General features: G+C 29.7%; 1 protein-coding gene across 1 annotated transcript; it reads right to left on the bottom strand.

Annotated features, from left to right (window-relative positions):
• Window positions 1–1738: 1738 nt before the first annotated feature.
• LOC146923768 (transcription factor MYB20-like) lies at window positions 1739–4631 on the bottom strand. Its single transcript, XM_085708924.1, has 3 exons — window positions 4399–4631; window positions 3801–3930; window positions 1739–2666 (listed from the first exon to the last, which is right to left on the bottom strand). Exons 1-3 carry the CDS (start codon window positions 4529–4531, stop codon window positions 1949–1951), a joined length of 981 nt encoding a protein of 326 aa, XP_085565050.1. The 5' UTR covers window positions 4532–4631; the 3' UTR covers window positions 1739–1948.
• Window positions 4632–17649: the final 13018 nt, after the last annotated feature.

Here is a 17649-nt window from a genome sequence, read left to right as displayed (position 1 = left end):
TGTCACACTCAATAATAGTAACATGTCTGTTTCTCCCTTTACCCAATTCACAAGTGGTTTTCAGTCCCATGCCAGGCCACTTTTTCTATTTGTCCAAATCTGCTTTGTTTTTGTGGATGAAACTAAATAACTGGATTGTCCTTTCCACATGTGGATTTATTTATTATAGACATGCAACACTTTATGCCCCTATGGTTTGTTACCACCTGTGCATTTGTTGCTATCTTTTCTTCTCTTACATTACACTTGTGCCCCTCTATCTATATTATCTTCTATTAGTATATTCTTTTAAAAAATACATTTCTTGATACATACTTTTCATCATAGTGGTTCAATTCTCCATTGGATTAAAACAAAAACATAGAAGAACGTAAAATAAAAAGTGATCATATTCAATGGAATAGCAAAGTGTCCTGCTCCTGATCATGATACCAAAAAATGTTTCTAGTCATCGGTCTCTTTCTTGCATTGTTTTTTCATGAATTTTCTTTATAGAAAAAAGTCAGAATTTTTATCATATGCAGATTAAGAGTCTTCCAGTTAACCATGCAAATTAACAACGGTAAAAACAAGTCCACCAAGAAAGAAATAATATCCAAATTGATAAAGATTGCAAGTAAAACCACAAATTAAAACGTTCCTATAATCCATGATGAGCCCTATGTTGGTGTGTTAACGTTAGTCAGAAGTTTCACGTTGAATAAAAAAGTAGACGTTGAGTATTATATAGGTGAAATTATCTATATACTTATTGCCCTAGAGTTTTAGGTGAAGATATGATATCCAATGCACTTATGTGGTTGCCCTTAGTTTATTATAATATAATGATTCCCGAACCCCTCAAGATTCAATGTGGTGTCCCATTGATGGTTGCGACCACATGAGCCATGCAACCTAATCTTTTTCTATAAACTCGTTCTTTTTAAGTCTCCCTTTCTAAAATTCTTTAACTTTTAGTCCCCCAAAAGTTTTTCATCTTCAATTTTGGTCCCGCCTTTCACGTAAATTCATATGTAGAATTCATATTTTTGAATAAAATTTTACAGAAAAATTTATAATATTATAAGAATCTCTCTAAAAAAATTTAGAATTTTTTAACAAAACATGAATTAAATATGAATTTATATTTTTTGGCAATTAAAAATTCATATTTAATTCATGCTTTGTTAAAAAATGCTATTTTTTTTGGAGAGGTTTTTACAATATTCTACACATTTCTGCACAATTTATTAAAAAAAATAAATACATAAGTTAACTTAAAAATAGAAACCAAAAGTTGTGATTAGAAATTTTATAAGGACTAAAAGTTGAATTTTTTTTTTAGAGAGATTAAAACAAAAGTTGATAAATTTATAAAGATAATATTTAATCCTTTTTTAAAGGCAGGTATAGTAAGTTAGTGGTTATGCTAATTTTCGTTCAGGACTTTCGACTTACAATTTCTTAGCTCATCATTATCAACTGAGTTACCGCAAGACTAAAATAAAGTTATTCTAAATAAAGTCTGACAAAGAATTATTTCATACAAAAATCAAATTTGGGTTCTCTCGAACGATTATTTAAAAACATATTTAATTTGTAAAAAAAAAATTGATAAAAAGAATCATTTTCAGGTACTCGTTGTCAATTAGCAAAGTCACCACACTTGATTTGATATCAAGCAAGCAGATTCATATAAGCTCCATCTCATCTACCAACTCAACTCATATCAACTAAATTTGAAAGTGACTTTCAAAAGTTGGCAATAAACGTTTCCATTATCTTGTACATACATGTTTACATGACAAGTAAAAAGCTAGTGAAAAATAATGCTAAACATGTTTTTGGTCTTCCTACTTCATGATTCAGTCTTTATTCTTGTAAAAACATAGAAGCAATTTTTTTCCTTTTCAAAAAAATAAAAAATAACTTAGAAGCAAATTACAAGTAAAGTGAACAAAAGTTCAAATCAAAACAATTCATATGCCCAAGATTCTGAATCCATGGCCATTCTTGAGTAGTTGCTAAGAGGAGCATCAAGTTCTTGCTTTGTTTCACCATTATTAACATCATTGTCATCATCATTAAGCAGCAAATTCAAGCTACTAATAAAGTCATCATCCCAAAAGGCCATATTGTTGTTATTGCATTCTTCCTTGTTATTATTATTAGGCCATTCAAAATCAAGGAGATGGAGATCTTCAAGGAAATTGGTTGAATTTGATGAATATGATGAAGAAGTGGATGAAGAGGAATTAGACACTATAATCTCATTAGGTTCTATCATTGGAACTTCATCTATACAAAATCCATCCATTAACTCCATTGTATCAAATAAGGGTGTTATTGTAATTTCATCTTTCTCTTTGATTTCAATTATGGTTGGTGACTCAAAAGAAGTCTTTGGCTTCTCAACCTCTTTATTATGCTCCTCAATTTTTGTTTCAATTTTGTGGTCAATGTCAATTGTCAAAGGTTGTTGGTTTTCCTGTTCCTTTTCTAATGGTTGGTGTAGTTGTTGTTTAGGTAGATTTTGGGTTTGATCACTTGCATTAGAGAGTGCTAGTGGTTTGTGTGTGTTAGGATCAATTCCCATTTTCTTGAGCTTTTTCTTTATGTGAGTATTCCAATGATTTTTTATTTCATTATCCGTTCTTCCCGGTAAATGAGAAGCAATCTTAGACCATCTACAAAAGAAAGAAAAAAAAAGTAATTAGTAAAATATTAGGGATTCAATAAAAAAAACACAAAAAATAATGTAACTATTGGTTCATGTGATAAAGAACTTAAGCTTTTTAGCAAAGTCTAGTTAAAGTTTTTTAAATAGAATTTTTTGTTAGTGTTTAAAGATTAGTTCAAACACCAAAGCTCTAAGACATCCGAGTGTATTGCATTTGTTTCAAATAACTCAACTTGAGACGGAATCATGTTTGATGTCCAAATAACTGTGTTACATTTCAATTGGTTGAACTGTTCGATTCAATTCAATTTTTTTTAAATAACAAAATGACAAATAATCATTGAAACTCACACAAAAGAGGTTGGACTAGGGTTCAAACACCCAGTTACAACGTCTAGCATAACAATTTCAACATTTTTATCAGTCGAGCTATGACTTATGAACGATTTATTTCAGTTTTTAAAACATTCAAATTAGAAAACCCTATCCTTTTTATATAGATAATATAATATATCCACATAACTTTATTCAAATTATGAGAGTTATTTTAAACATAAAGAAAGGTTAAAACCTAAAAGATTTCATCATAATATATGTCCCATGCGTAATTCTTGCATCACCTAAAAGAAAGAATGACTTTATAGCCACTGAAAAGAAAAGTTTCATCTTCCAATGTCATGCAAGTTAAGAAAGCAAAATTGTTTACAAGACAAATTTGTCGTGTGTATACTTTTCAATATATATACAGTAATAAATACTTTCATTTTCAGTCAACTTTAAATTCTAATCATAAATGGTTTTTTTTCTTTCTTTTATTTATTTAAAAAACATAAATAAAAGAGAAACCATATTATAAAATTTTCATACGCCTCTTTTCATGGACCACGTTCTTTTTACTTCTAATCTAACAAATCATAAACTAATTACAACTTGAAGGGCATGATTATAAAAGTACTAAATTCAGTTAAGTTAGTGCCTTTGTTGTCATTAGTTGTCATTAGTGTTTCATTTAAAATATTTGCAATCTAGTTGAATATTTTTTTAAAAAAAAGTGCAATTATTTAATTTGATTAATCATTAGTAAGAAAGGAAAAATAAACATATGTAGAACTGGGTGAAATGGTTGGTGAGGGGAAATAACCTGTTCCCAAGTTGAGCATGAAGATCAATCACCATTTTCTCTTCATATTCTGATAAAAGTCCTCTCTTTAAATCTGGCCTCAAGTAATTTGTCCATCTAAGTCTACAACTTTTTCCACACCTTAACAGTCCTGCATGTTGAGTCACAATTGAATTTTATTAAATATAAATTCATTGAAGAAATTATTTTGTTTTTGATAATTAGCATTTTGATTCAAAGATAAAGTTGAGCATAACTATTCATCACTCCACCCAATCTATCAAGCTAGATAGGAAGAAAGACCAAAATTAATCCCATTAACCATAATGCAAAATATTTTTGAAACATTTAGAGATATTCATGACCAAATTGCAATTGAATTATACAAACTTGCATACTAAGAATCAAAATCAAAGTTTCGAGATGAGATTTTTGATGTTTTTGGGACCGGCTATATGTATCAACCACATTTGACCGAAATTATTTGTAATCTATGACCACAAATTAAAACAATGATTAAAATGTGCTTATAGAAAACATTGATTAATCTCTATGTGCTCATCATTGATGTTGAAGAAAAATGCTCTAACAAAAAAAAGCAAGAGCAATGAAAGGAGACCTGCCAATTTAGGGACAGCTCTCCAGCAACATTGACCATTAGTAAGGATGAAATTGATGAGCTTCCTGTCTTCTTCTGCAGTCCATGGCCCTTTTTTCAATCCTACTTTGTCACAACAAGGTTGCCTTCCCATTATTCTTTTTTCAAAACACAAATGCCACAAAGCCAAGTTGTGAATAGAGAGAGTTAAGGGAGTTGAGAGGCTCTTGAGAATATACACATAATGATAGCTTAGGATAGAGCACCATCACCTACTTATATATAGAATATTCAGCACCTCTATTCTAAACTCTAAAGTCGACTATAACCCACTATCTCAATTTATTTTATTTTATTCAACGATGAAATTCAACTGTTCACATTATATTTTGTATGTTTTTTTTTTTATGTTATATTTTTTAGAAATGTTTAAGTTCTTTTTATCTAATAGTATTTTGTAATTTTTGTGTTGTTTTAATTATGGATTTATGGTTCGCCAAAGGACACGTTTCGAGTAGGGATAAGAAATAGGACACACGTGCCATGTTAGTCAAGGGATAGAGTAGACAAGACCAAATTAAACTTCACACAAAATAGGCATGTTCTGGTCAAAATATTCAAGAAACGGTGTTAGCATGTTTCAATACTTACATTCTTATTTCGTATTACGTTAGAAATGGTGAAATAAATGCGAAAATTAGAGAAAAAGAATGTAAATTAGTATATTTTTTAGGTCTTTATATTTTCGTCGTCATTTTTTTTTTTGTAGCAATCTTACCTATAAACTTAAATCCTCGTGAGCTTAACTCAACTGATTGGGACAATGCATAAACATAAAATATGCAAGGTCTGGGGTTCAAACCCCGACCACTAAAAAAAACACATATACATTCTAATAAGTAAATAAAGTTCAGTTCTATTTTGAGATCTAATATTTAAAGAATATGACTTTTCATTATATCAAAATATTTTTTTAACAAGCATTATATCAAAAAAAAAAAAAAAATTTAACAAGGCAAAATGAGATATAATAACAAACAGTCCTGCTCCCTAGCACAAGGAGTGCCTTAAGAAGCAGAACAAAATTACAACATCCAATCCTTAAAAAACAAAAAGAGGTAAACAACGGTCAGCCAATACCCAAACAAACAAGGGGTTGCTGCCATCACATATGGTAACTAAAAGGAAAACAAACATTTTTAGCTTTTAACCATGAAAGTGTAGTGATTTTTACCTTTTCCATCAGTTGCATAATTGATTTAACATTATTAGAAAACAACCGATGGTTCCTTTCATTCCACATAACCCAAATGCAACAAAGCCACACCATTATATCAAAATATTATTTAGACGATGTGTTCAAATTGTTGAAAAAGTCAACAAATTTGTAATATAACACAAAATGTAATATCTAATCTAATATATAATAATTTTTATTAGACTATATCTAATATAATAATATCAATACAAAAATGTTAGACTTTCCATCAAAAAAAATGTTAGACTTAAAAAAAAAATTAATAACATATAGTCTGACATTTAAAGTTGAATATATTTATAAGTGTGAATCTAATCGACATAAAATAAATTCAAGCTTAATTTAGATCAAACGTAAACTAGACCGTAGACCTTTGTCATTCGACTTTGTATTGGCATTTTCAACATATGTGTACAATCAGAAAGCACCACCTCATCAACAAAGCTTTGCTTGAGTTTGAAGCGTGAGATACTCCACTCACTAACTCAAGCCTCCTAGCATGGTAAGACTATGAGTAAGAATAAGACAATATTATAAATTCAAATGATAGAGGGATGATAATGGGTACCCAATGGGTAGGGTATAGTACCCTTCCCCATACTCGTGGGTAACAACTTTAGTGCCCTTCTCCATACCGTATGAGCACCTAAGTGCTCATACCCGTACCTATTACCCGCACTTTAATTATAAAAAAAACAATAAAAAAAACATCACAATTGAAATAAAACTATGATCCAATTTTTTTTAAAGCAACTCATAAAATAATAGAAATCGTAGTATTTAGCCAAATAAAAAAACATCCGAAATATTCCTTAAAAATAAAAATAAAAAAATTCAAATACATATAAAAAAGTGCATGCTAAAATAAACATCAAATTGATTTAAATCAAAAATTTGTAGCTCGTGAACTTATGAAAATAAGGATGAAACAATTACCGTATTAGTTTTTAGGTTTATCTTTATGCTTAAATAGCTAAATAAATTAAATAATTGTACACCAAAATTAAATAAAATATTTATTATATTATATAAATATGTATATGCGGGTTGCGGAGCTGGGTAGTATAGTGTCCTTACCCGCACTCATACCCATCTAAATTTGCGGGTAATTACCCGGACCCAAGCCCATATCCATAAAAGCGGGGTTTTACCCTACCCATTGTAGGTATTTTTTGCGGGTGCCCATCAGACAAGGGTCCAATTGTCATCCCTAAATGATACATACATCACAAGTCTTTGTGATCTCCTTTTTTATACATTCTCTTTTATAGATACTTTCAATAGAAAAATATACACGGAGCTTCTAGCATGAATGTGATTTTTTTAAAAGTAAATTACATTATTCTTTTCTCAAAGATGCTTGAATTACACTCTCTTATCCTCTTATGTTAAAATATACACTACCTTCATCTCTTATTCAAAATATATTAGAAAATATTTCACTCCCCTCCTCTGAGAGAAGCTTAAATTACACTTCCCTCTTCTCCTATGTTAAAATCTATACTTTAATCCCTCAATTTTTTTTATTCTAATAATAATCTAGCAAAAAATAATAATCTAACACAATTCGAAAAAAATAATATGGCGGGTCTATTTTAATATAATCAAAATAATATTCCTCAAAATCAAATGATACACACATCACAAGTCTTCGTGATCTGAGCTTTTAGCATGAATGTGATTTTTTCAAGAGTAAATTACACTTTCTTCTTTTCAAAGATGTTTAAATTATATCCTCCTTCTCTCTTATGTTAAAATATACACTACTTTCCTCTCTTATTCAAAATATATTAGAAAATATTTCACTCCCTCCACTCCCTCCTCTCTTATGTTAAAATCTACACTTTAATCCCTTAATTTTTTATTTAATTTCTAATAATCTATCAAAAAAATAAGGGTAATGTTAACGAGTGCCCCCGGGCACTCTTTAAGCACTTTAAATGTTAAGTTTCTTATGAAAAGTTGTGTATTCAATGCATTGGAAATTGTAACAATTGACTTTTCAAATGAATAATTACTAAATTTGAAATCCTTAAAGAGTGCCCCGGAGGCACTCGTTAACAAGACCCAAAAAATAATAATCTAACACAGTTAACAAGACCAAAAATAATATTGTGGGTCTATTTTAATATAATCAAATTTTGAATACATATTTTTCGCTATTTTTTATTCACAATTTCATTATCATATAGTTTTAAACCCTAATATAAAATATAAAACAACTCAAACTAAAATTATAAAAAATTACTAAAGACAATAAAATATGGTTATTTAAAAGTTAATTTTATACTCTAAAATATAACATCAATAGCAAACAATTTAAATTTAATTATCATTGACATTTGAATTATAAAGAAATGACTTTATTTTTCTTAAATGGTGGTTCAAAATTAGTTTTTTTTTTGTTGAAAGATGTGGTTCAAAATTAGTATATATCATAAAAATATTTATTTAAGTTAAAATAGATTAAAATGTAGTACATATTTATTTATTAAGGGATGAGGTTGTAATTCAAACATCGTACAATAGAAACTCTTTAAATTAATTCTTGGTAAATTAATAAACTCTCTAAAATAATAAATTTGTCTGGTCCCGACTTAGGCCAATGTAAAAAATTGAAAAACTCGATAAAATAATAAGATAATAATTTTTCGGGAGATCCCTTTATAATTTTCGGTCCCAAGAAAATCATAAATTAATAATTCATAGAAACTAAAAAAATATATTAAGAATACATTGAACACATTTGTTCCTCTTGTTTACATTTACTGTACTTCAAAAGTCATTATTGATTTCCAATGCATATGAACATAGGTTCACTAATTTACGTTGAGTACCAAGGTTCACTGCAACGTAATTCTAAGAGGCATGGACTAATTTATCTTTTTGTTTGGTATGTATAATATAATTACTTAAAAACTCTTTAAATTAATAATTATTAATTTATCGATAAATTAATAACTCTCTAAATTAATAAATTTCTCCGGTCCTGACATTATTAATTTATAGAGTTTTAACTGTATATGGAGGGGAGAATATATTTTTCTTTTCAAGGGAGGAAAATGTATATTTTAACATAAAAGAGGAGGAGAGTGTAATTCAAACATTTTTAAGGAGAGAGAAGTACAATTTACTCTTTTTTTAATCGGATATTTTTACGAGTAATTTCTAAGACGAATATTCTTTTAAACTCGGTAGCACCACAATGACGGATAAAACTCTTTCTCCTCAGCAATTTAAATTAACTCAATTATTTGCTTTCTTAATTTGATAAACAGTTGTCATCAAACGGAAGTTTGAATATTTCAATCAATTAAAATCTATAAGCTTCATTATAAATTATAAATACACTTGAGAGGTAAGTGGGAGGACGACTAAACAAACACTTGAGAGGTAAGTTTGAATATTTTTTCAGAGTTGATCAAGAGCTGCTTTCCTGCTGTTTTCCCAATGATTTGCAATTATATACACGAGGCTAGTTTACTAAAAATGATATATAATTTCATTTTTTTTAACAAATGTTTAGTGGTTTACAATGAATCGTAAAAAAAAAAATGTTTGACTAAACTTTTTTATTTTACTTTGTGCCTACGTTTATTTCTAAGGCACTTCTACGACTTTTTTTGGAAAAATTATTTTGGGTGAACCACTCTAAAACTAAACTTTACTTTATTGTAAATCAATTCTCATATAAAATATTAATTACTTTTGATTTATTAACTTATTTTATTTAAAATTAAATCATTTATTAGTTATGCACATATTAAATCATTTTTTTTTTTTTTACCAATACACGTTGGCTCAGTTGGTAAGGAGCGGGCCACTTCCTTGCAGAAGGTTGTGTGTTCGACTCCCTCTGCCGATGTGAGGACAGTATTGGTGGGTGATCTGTAAGTACCTCTATAAGCGCTCTTTGTGAAGAAATTTCTCTGAACCCTGAGGCCTGCCCTGACCCTGGTGGTTACCGGAGCCGAACCCACCTAAACTTTTCACCACCAAAAAAAAAAAAAAATCATTTTTAATCATCCTCTCTCTTCGCTTTCTCCACCCTCATCTGCGGAAGGGGATTTCTCTAACCTAAATTATTCATTCTGTTCTCCATCTTCATCTGCAGAAGGGGTCTTCTCGGGAGAAGATGAAAGGAAAAAGGAAAAATAATATCATGTTTACCGGTTGTGTCTATAACTACGAATGTTGTATTTGTAATGAAACTAATGTATTAGATTATGTACTCTGTTCAATTTGTGTCTGTTCAAATTTCATGTCATCCAAGCTTTTGCTTCAAATCAAACATGTATGCTTTTGTTACGGTATACACCCTCCGGTCACTATTATAAGCAAAATTTCACTTTTTAAGTTCATTCATTAAATGATGTATGTGGCCTATTTAATGGACCACATACATCATTTATTGAATGAACCTAAAAAGTAGATTTTTGCTTATAATAGTGACCGGAGGGTGTAGTATTTACCCATTCATGAGACTTCATATGACTTATGGATGGTGAAACTATAGAAAAATTGGGTTTTCAGCTCCTATTGAAATAGTAGTAAACTCTTAAATATGCTGCAATATTTGTTCTAATTCCGCTATATTGATGCATAATGACAGTTACTGACTGCAACATTGGACAAAACACGTTGAAACTGTTAGATGATGAAGGGATTCAAAGTTGGTGTTTTAGTCAATTTTGATTTACTCAGGGATACAATTGCAATAAGTAAATATATAATGACACATTTTATGAGCAAATGTGTAATACACCGTCTAATCTGACATGACATGGATTAAATATACAAATGTTCAATAATTGACCATAGAGTTAACTCCACCAAAAAAGTCATTCTCGATTTCACCAAAGAATTTTTCTTATTTCTATTGTTTTCGTTGATGCTTCAACTTTTTGTTTATCCTTGTTGTTTTTAGTGTTTTCAGGATGACACAACTCACGATGAATAATAATTTACATTATTTTCACTATAATATAAAGGGAAATGTTAACTTGTGCCCTCGAAGGTATATGTTAAGGAACTCATTATAGAAATATACGCATCAAAAGTCGTGTAGTCAACTTTTAAAAAGTTAATATAAATTAGGCAAATACTAACATGTGCCCCTAAGAAATTTAAAATGGAAATAAATGTTTTAAAAGTTGTGTATTCAACTCTATTCAACTTTTTAAAGTCAAAATTTTGTTCTTTTCTATTAAAAATTTCTAATGTTGGATTCCTTAACTTGTGCCCTTAGGTAACTTGTGCCCTTAGGGCACAAGATAACTAAGACCCTGTAAATTAACATTATCCCATGATACCACAGGTTGTGTCACTAATACGACTATATAAAAGGAATCCCAAAAAACTGATTATACAATGAATTAAACTGCCATTTTGAGTTTTTTTTTTCCTCAAGCAAATTGTCATTTTTTGTACAAAAATAAAATCAAATTGCCATTTTTGAATTGTATTCTAAAAAATATATTATCTGAAAAGCCTTTAGTTGTATTATATTATGTTTGAGTATGTTTTCTTAAAATGGATAAGCAATAAAAATTACAATTTGCATTGTTTTAGTTAGACTTTGTGTTTCCAGAAAAAGTTATAAGCATATTATAATACCATCACATTTATTTTCTTCTTAATTTTACAATGGAAAATAGGTATATGCATATTCTGCAACAGCTAGAGATCCATACTTTATTTATAGAAGAATGAAATATTGATATATTTTAGTTTGAATAGAACAAAATACATTATACATGAGATATATAAAGATCGAAAGTACAATGAATATTTCAAAATAAAAAGTTAACTTCTTTAGGCAGTAAGGAGAAAGAAAAAATACCAAAATAACGCAAAAAATTAACGCAACATCATATTTCCAAGATGCAGGGCCGTTTTGGCAAGGAGCTCTACGGAGCCGAGCCGGGGGCCTCAATTATTTGTAGGGGTACAAGTATAATTGTTGGGATGTAGTATAATGTTTTCTTTTATCACGTAGGTCTAAATCAAACACTTATTATTTGACAAAAATAAAGAGTAAATAGACAAGTTAGACCAAACCCACACATCTATCAACAAACAAAAAATTCAACAAAACAAATTAAAATCAAAATAATCTTGATTGTTTATTTGCAATTGTTTAAATTGTCATTAATTATTTTTATTAAGGGTCATTTTTAATATTAGAGCCGAGCCTCCAATTTTATTGGAACGGCCCTGCCAAGATGCAATGCAATGGATCCATAAACCATTCACGGAAGAACAAATTATTGATTTGTTGTATTATGATAGAATAAAATACACTATGTGCATGTTAGGTACCACAGTGGTGATAAGTAGTAAATTTGCTTGTTTTTCAATACACTTCTATGACAATTATTAACTTGCATTTGATAGAAAATATTGAAAATTTCCAATTTAATGTACAAATTTAATATTTAGGTTTTATTTAGAATGTCGGTACTTGCCATCTTTCCCAATGATATTAGGTTGAAAAGAACTTCACACTCATACTTGAATAATACTTAAAGAGATAGAGCCAAAGAAATGAAGAAAACGACTGAGGGGGAAAAGAGTGCCCATAGGCAAAGGCTAAGCGAATTAGCCACATGGAGTCCATATGGAAAACATGGAAAAATTACTAAGTGCCTTGATCAAAGGATTAGCAATTTATGGAGATTGACATATAAATAAAGGACAACTAGAGTTACCTCACAGGTGAAGAAAGACCAAATCGCTTAGCGCCGAAATGAAAGGCTAGGCTATTTCTCACTTACTCAAAATTATAAATAGAAGTTAAACTCGTTTCTTTTGTAGAGAGAGAGAGATTGAGAGAGAGAGAGATTGCATTCTTGCTTGAATGATCAATGCCGGATGCAATTTTATCTCCTTTGTAAAGCTACTATGATTATGAGTAGCTAAATTCTCTTTGTATTGAGATTATATGTAGTTAGTTATCTTTTATAAACTCTTAATTTGTTTGGTTATATTATATATAATTTTATTTTCATTATATCGATGATTTATTTTTGCTCTTAATGTATTTCCGAATTGAAAACACCGAAATTAATCTTGTGATTTATAAAGTGCTCAAAAAGTGTTTTTAGATAACAGATCAAGAATAAATTTATCTATAGATGCTAATTGTTAGGATTAGTGCTAGGTTATCAGTCACAAACCACCGTCGAATCTTAATGTTATTGTACAGGTTAACCGAACAAGCAATTAGAAGTTAATTAGTACAATGAATCTATCGTCGTTTGTTGGGAATGAAAATGCACGATGAGCAACAAGTGATTGTAGAATTGAAAATCTGAAATTATATAATCGATCAAGAGGATATATTAAAGGATGAACAAATTAAATCTAACCCCACCACACTTGTTTATCTGTGAATTTTATCTTATTTTATCTGTGAATTTATCTTATTTTATCGCATTTATGTTTTATGTGACAAATCCTTCTTTAAACCTTAACCTAGAATTGTAAAATAACTAAACAGATGAAGCAACACGAGTTTCTATGGGTACAATAATACTATATTTTGATTTCCTCTAGGAATTAACCTCTAAATAGATTGAAACTCTTTTTTCTTTTTAAACTTTATAAATGATGTATATCACATTAATATATCTTATAAGAGGGGATATATATATATATATATATATATATATATATATATATATATATATATATATAGAGAGAGAGAGAGAGAGAGAGAGAGAGAGAGATAGATGTCCGTGAAAGTTATAAAAAATTCATATATTAGAGTTAATAATTTTTTTTTATAATTGTAACTTATTTCACAAGTAACAATGACATACATAAACATTAGTATTGCACTTGATTAATGTTCTGTCTCTCTCTTTATGTTGAATTTTTGTTAGTCCATTTTTGTATTTTATCTAGTTACAACCTCATTTTATTTTATTTTAGTTTGATGATTGTTTTCCTGCTATGAAGGGGACGTAGCAACGCCATATGAATAAGAATTTCATAACGTGCTAAAATAAAAATATATTAAGAGAAAAAAAAAAATCCCACCTGATTTATATATGTATAAAAAGTGAAAACTGACTTGAGATAGTGTATAGTCGTCCCCAATGATATGGCATTTTGATAATCTTTCTTACCCACGGGGTCACCATCATCTCATACATTATTCACATGATTAATGACCTCAGCATTCCTACATGATTAATATAATTGCCAACACTTGGTTAAAGCTAATTTTATATACGATCACATTAATAGTGATCATTTCTTAAATAATATCTCCTCTCCAAAAAAAAAAAAATCTTAAATAATTTGTACATGTATTATACTTTCTATTTGTTATCATGAGTTTATTAAAAAAAAAAAGGGCAACTCAAGTCCTTACTCCATCCTCTAAATTTTGTAAAAATAAAAACCTCAATATACACAACCGTTGGAATAACTTGTATTTATTATACTTTCTTCTATTTGGTTTTGGACGGTTTCCCATATAAATTTGTTTCTTTTGGAGTTACTTTTAGATGTTTTATACTTGGCGGGGTCTAATCCCAAAAAATAATTAACAAGCAAAAATGGTTATATAATTAACACACACAAAGTATAAGGAATACTTTGAGGGGCAAAAGAATACAAGCAAATATTATAACCATTTCGAAAGAAATATGGGAGCCACCAAAACATGAAGATCTTTACACAATCATATGTATGACCTTGAATCATTCATTAATTCCAGTGCATCAGTAAAAATATATGGGTAGCAAAATAAACATGCTTAATTATATGGGTATAAACATGTTGTGTGGGGGTTTAAGGGGTATATGCCACCTATGTGTGTCTATGTATAAGCACTCAAAAAAAAAAACTATCCCTAGACTTTCCTTGTGATGACCCAACAATATACTACTAAAAAAAAGTTAAAATAAAGACAAGAATTAGAAGAAAAATTTAAATAGTTATCAAATGCGGTTTCTCTAACATGAAAGAGAAAATTAGAGACTTTTCCTTTTTCCATCTCTAAATTTTCTTAACTATCAAGATCAATCAAAGAGTAAAACTATTAAAATTCTTGTTTTAGACCTACCAACAAATAATTATTTTTCATTAGATTTCATAAATAAAAAAGTCTTATATACGCGGATTAAAAAATCTCATATATTAAACTTGTTTTAGGTTTTCCTTATTATTGAAAATTATTGGTCCGACATTTTTGTCTGTTTCAACTTTTTTTAATATTATGATTCCGTTAGATGAAAAAATAAAGTAACATTACTTAACTCTTCTTGAATGTATCTTGTGCAAGAGTTGAGACTATATTATAAATTTCACCTAGCTTGGATGTTTATGGCAACGTTATTTAAAAGCTTAGTTAAAGTTGCTGTTAACTTGTTATCCGCATCAAAGTCTTTTTTATTTTTTTTGTCAAAAAAAAAGTCTTTTTTAATTTGAATTCATATGTATCCTGGCTTCATGTTTCTTGACCAATTTGCTGCTGAGTATGCTCAATTTTGTAACACATGGTTTTTATTCCATCAATATAGCAGTAAATTACTATAAATAGTTGACATGCAAATACCAAAAATGGACTTGCCCAACTATTGCTGCTTCCCAACAAAATTACCAAACAAAAGTGCTATATTCTAAAAGTTGATGTCATTCTAACGTGTGGCTGGTGTATGCAACCACTGAGCTTTTGTTTTTTTCAATTTACTTTTATGTAAGAGACATAATTTTGTATCCAAAACTTGAGTGACCAATGATGTCTGCGTTATTAGGTTAAAACATAAGTATTACTAATTAAATTAGATTAGATAAGACAAAAAGTCCTTGTGATAATGATATTCAATCAAAATCATTCAACTAAATAAATAAATTCTTGACCATAAGAAGGATGAATTTTTAACATCACAAAGCTAACCCGTGGTTGGAAGTTTTTTCATGTCTAATAGAATATTCATTATAGAATATTGTATGCAATGTGCACTCTTTTAAAATTTCCATGTTTTTCTTCATATTCATTTTAATCAGGCTATTTGTGACACACTTCATGCTTACATCATAAATTTGGCTTGGAAACCTTAAAATTCGACGTTCAAAAGTCAAGCTTAAATGTCCATAAATGGTTCTTTCAACGCCACAAATAGAAATGTCAACGGAGCAAGGTGTTGACTACTATCTCGTTTGATGTTCTTCTGCAAGGTCCTAAATGAAATATCGTCAGGAAATATCAAGTATATGGTTGGTGATTTTTCTTATCCAATTCATTTATTTTTAGGCATAGAATTCAGATCGTGCTTGGATGTTTATAAACTTCCAACTATTTGAGTAACTTGTGTGAAAAAGTTGCATTCGACAATAAAAGAAGTTATCCAAAAACGTAGTGATGTAAGACAAACTCACCCCTAACCACTTCACATTTCATCTAAACGTGTGGGTCAGTAAGGGGAGAGAAACCAACCTATGCGTGTGTGTTACCATGACTTTCTAATCGAATCCTAGTAAGATTAAAAACCTTCTTTCCCCTAGTTTTCTAGTGAGAGAAACTCTAACTTCTCTCTAAACTTTCCTTCTCCTTAGTTCATCGAGGAGGGGTGGTTTTAGGTCATTTTTTGACCTAGAATCACCCCTCTACATCTTTCTTTCCCTTTTCTTTCAATCTAAATAAGTGGTTTTTCACATATATCAAGTTTTTTCTTCTGTTTTTTGTGATTTCGTCGTCTAAGTGCGACCTTGTGTTGTTCGTCGTCTTGTGCGGCGCTTGATTTCGCGTCTTGTCGCGGTGTTCGTTTAGTTCCTATTGAAAGATCTACATCAGTCAATTACAAATTCAACCAATGATTTGGGCGTCAACGTTGCAGATCCGGAAGCATGGGTATTTCGGTGAATTAGGTTTTATCATATTATTTGTAGGCATTTTGCCGTTGTATGCTATTAACTTGGGTGCTGTGAGTTTGTTCGTAGATTCACCCTTTACGTTTTTAGCGATGCTTATATCTGATGTACTCTATCGATTTGAATGAATGAATATCTTTTTGTTTTTGTCAAAAAAAAAAAAAAAAAAGACAAACTCACCCCTTAAGTGTGAATGAACTCAACGTGTGCACATATTTAGGGTGTTATTCAAGTGAAGTGGGAATATACTGTACACATCAAGCATAGCGACGGTGGGTTAACGGATTAGGCTTCACTGCATTCAGTCTTTTACACATTCTAGACATCGGTGATTTTTATATGGATGATTTAGATTATATATTAAACTACGATATCAGATGATTTAGATTCAAGCTAAATAATATTAAACTTGTTCATATTTGATGAAAGACTATATATTGTTTACATAACATATATTTATATGGAAAATATTAACTTAGACACGTATAACACATGTTAAGATACTAAAGATATAATTTTTGCATTGGAAATTGCACCAATTTATTTTTCAAAAGATTGAAATTTAATTTTCCTCAATAAATATTTTCTTTTTTTTTTTAAAAACCTTAACATGTGTACTTAGAGTACAAGTTATCATGATCCTTATTTATATTTAGAAACCCAAAGATAAAAATAAGGGGTTCGTCACCTTAGAAGTCCAAGGATTGTGGTCTTGGTAGTACAGATAAGTAATTCACGAATCATAAGAGTTGAATGTTTTACCTATATGATAACTAAATAAAAAAGCATAATCAAAGTCCTATTTTGAGAGACAAACTATGGTAATATTATATCAAAAGAATTAACGATGGTGGTAAAATTTGCACTTTACAACTTTTGGTGGAAAGAAGCTTTTTTTTTTTTGTTACAAAAATTTTTAGGGTGAGGGGGTGGTGTCCCAGTCCAAGGTATGCAGTGAAGACCTTCAGGTTCAAAGAGCACTTACAAAGGTATTTACATTTACCTCCCTCCAAAACCTCTTTATTATTTTGTTTTTTTATCAATTCCTTAGGGTGAGGGGGTGGTACCCCAGTCCAAGGCATGCAGTGAAGACCTTCAGGCTCAAAGAGCACTTACAAAGGTATTTACAT

Source organism: Medicago sativa, chromosome 5 (assembly GCF_051527215.1).
Source record: "Medicago sativa cultivar Bolivia chromosome 5, Bolivia_mono, whole genome shotgun sequence".
In the NCBI taxonomy this organism is placed as follows: Eukaryota; Viridiplantae; Streptophyta; class Magnoliopsida; order Fabales; family Fabaceae; genus Medicago; species Medicago sativa.
This window is presented reverse-complemented; position numbering and strand designations above follow the sequence as displayed.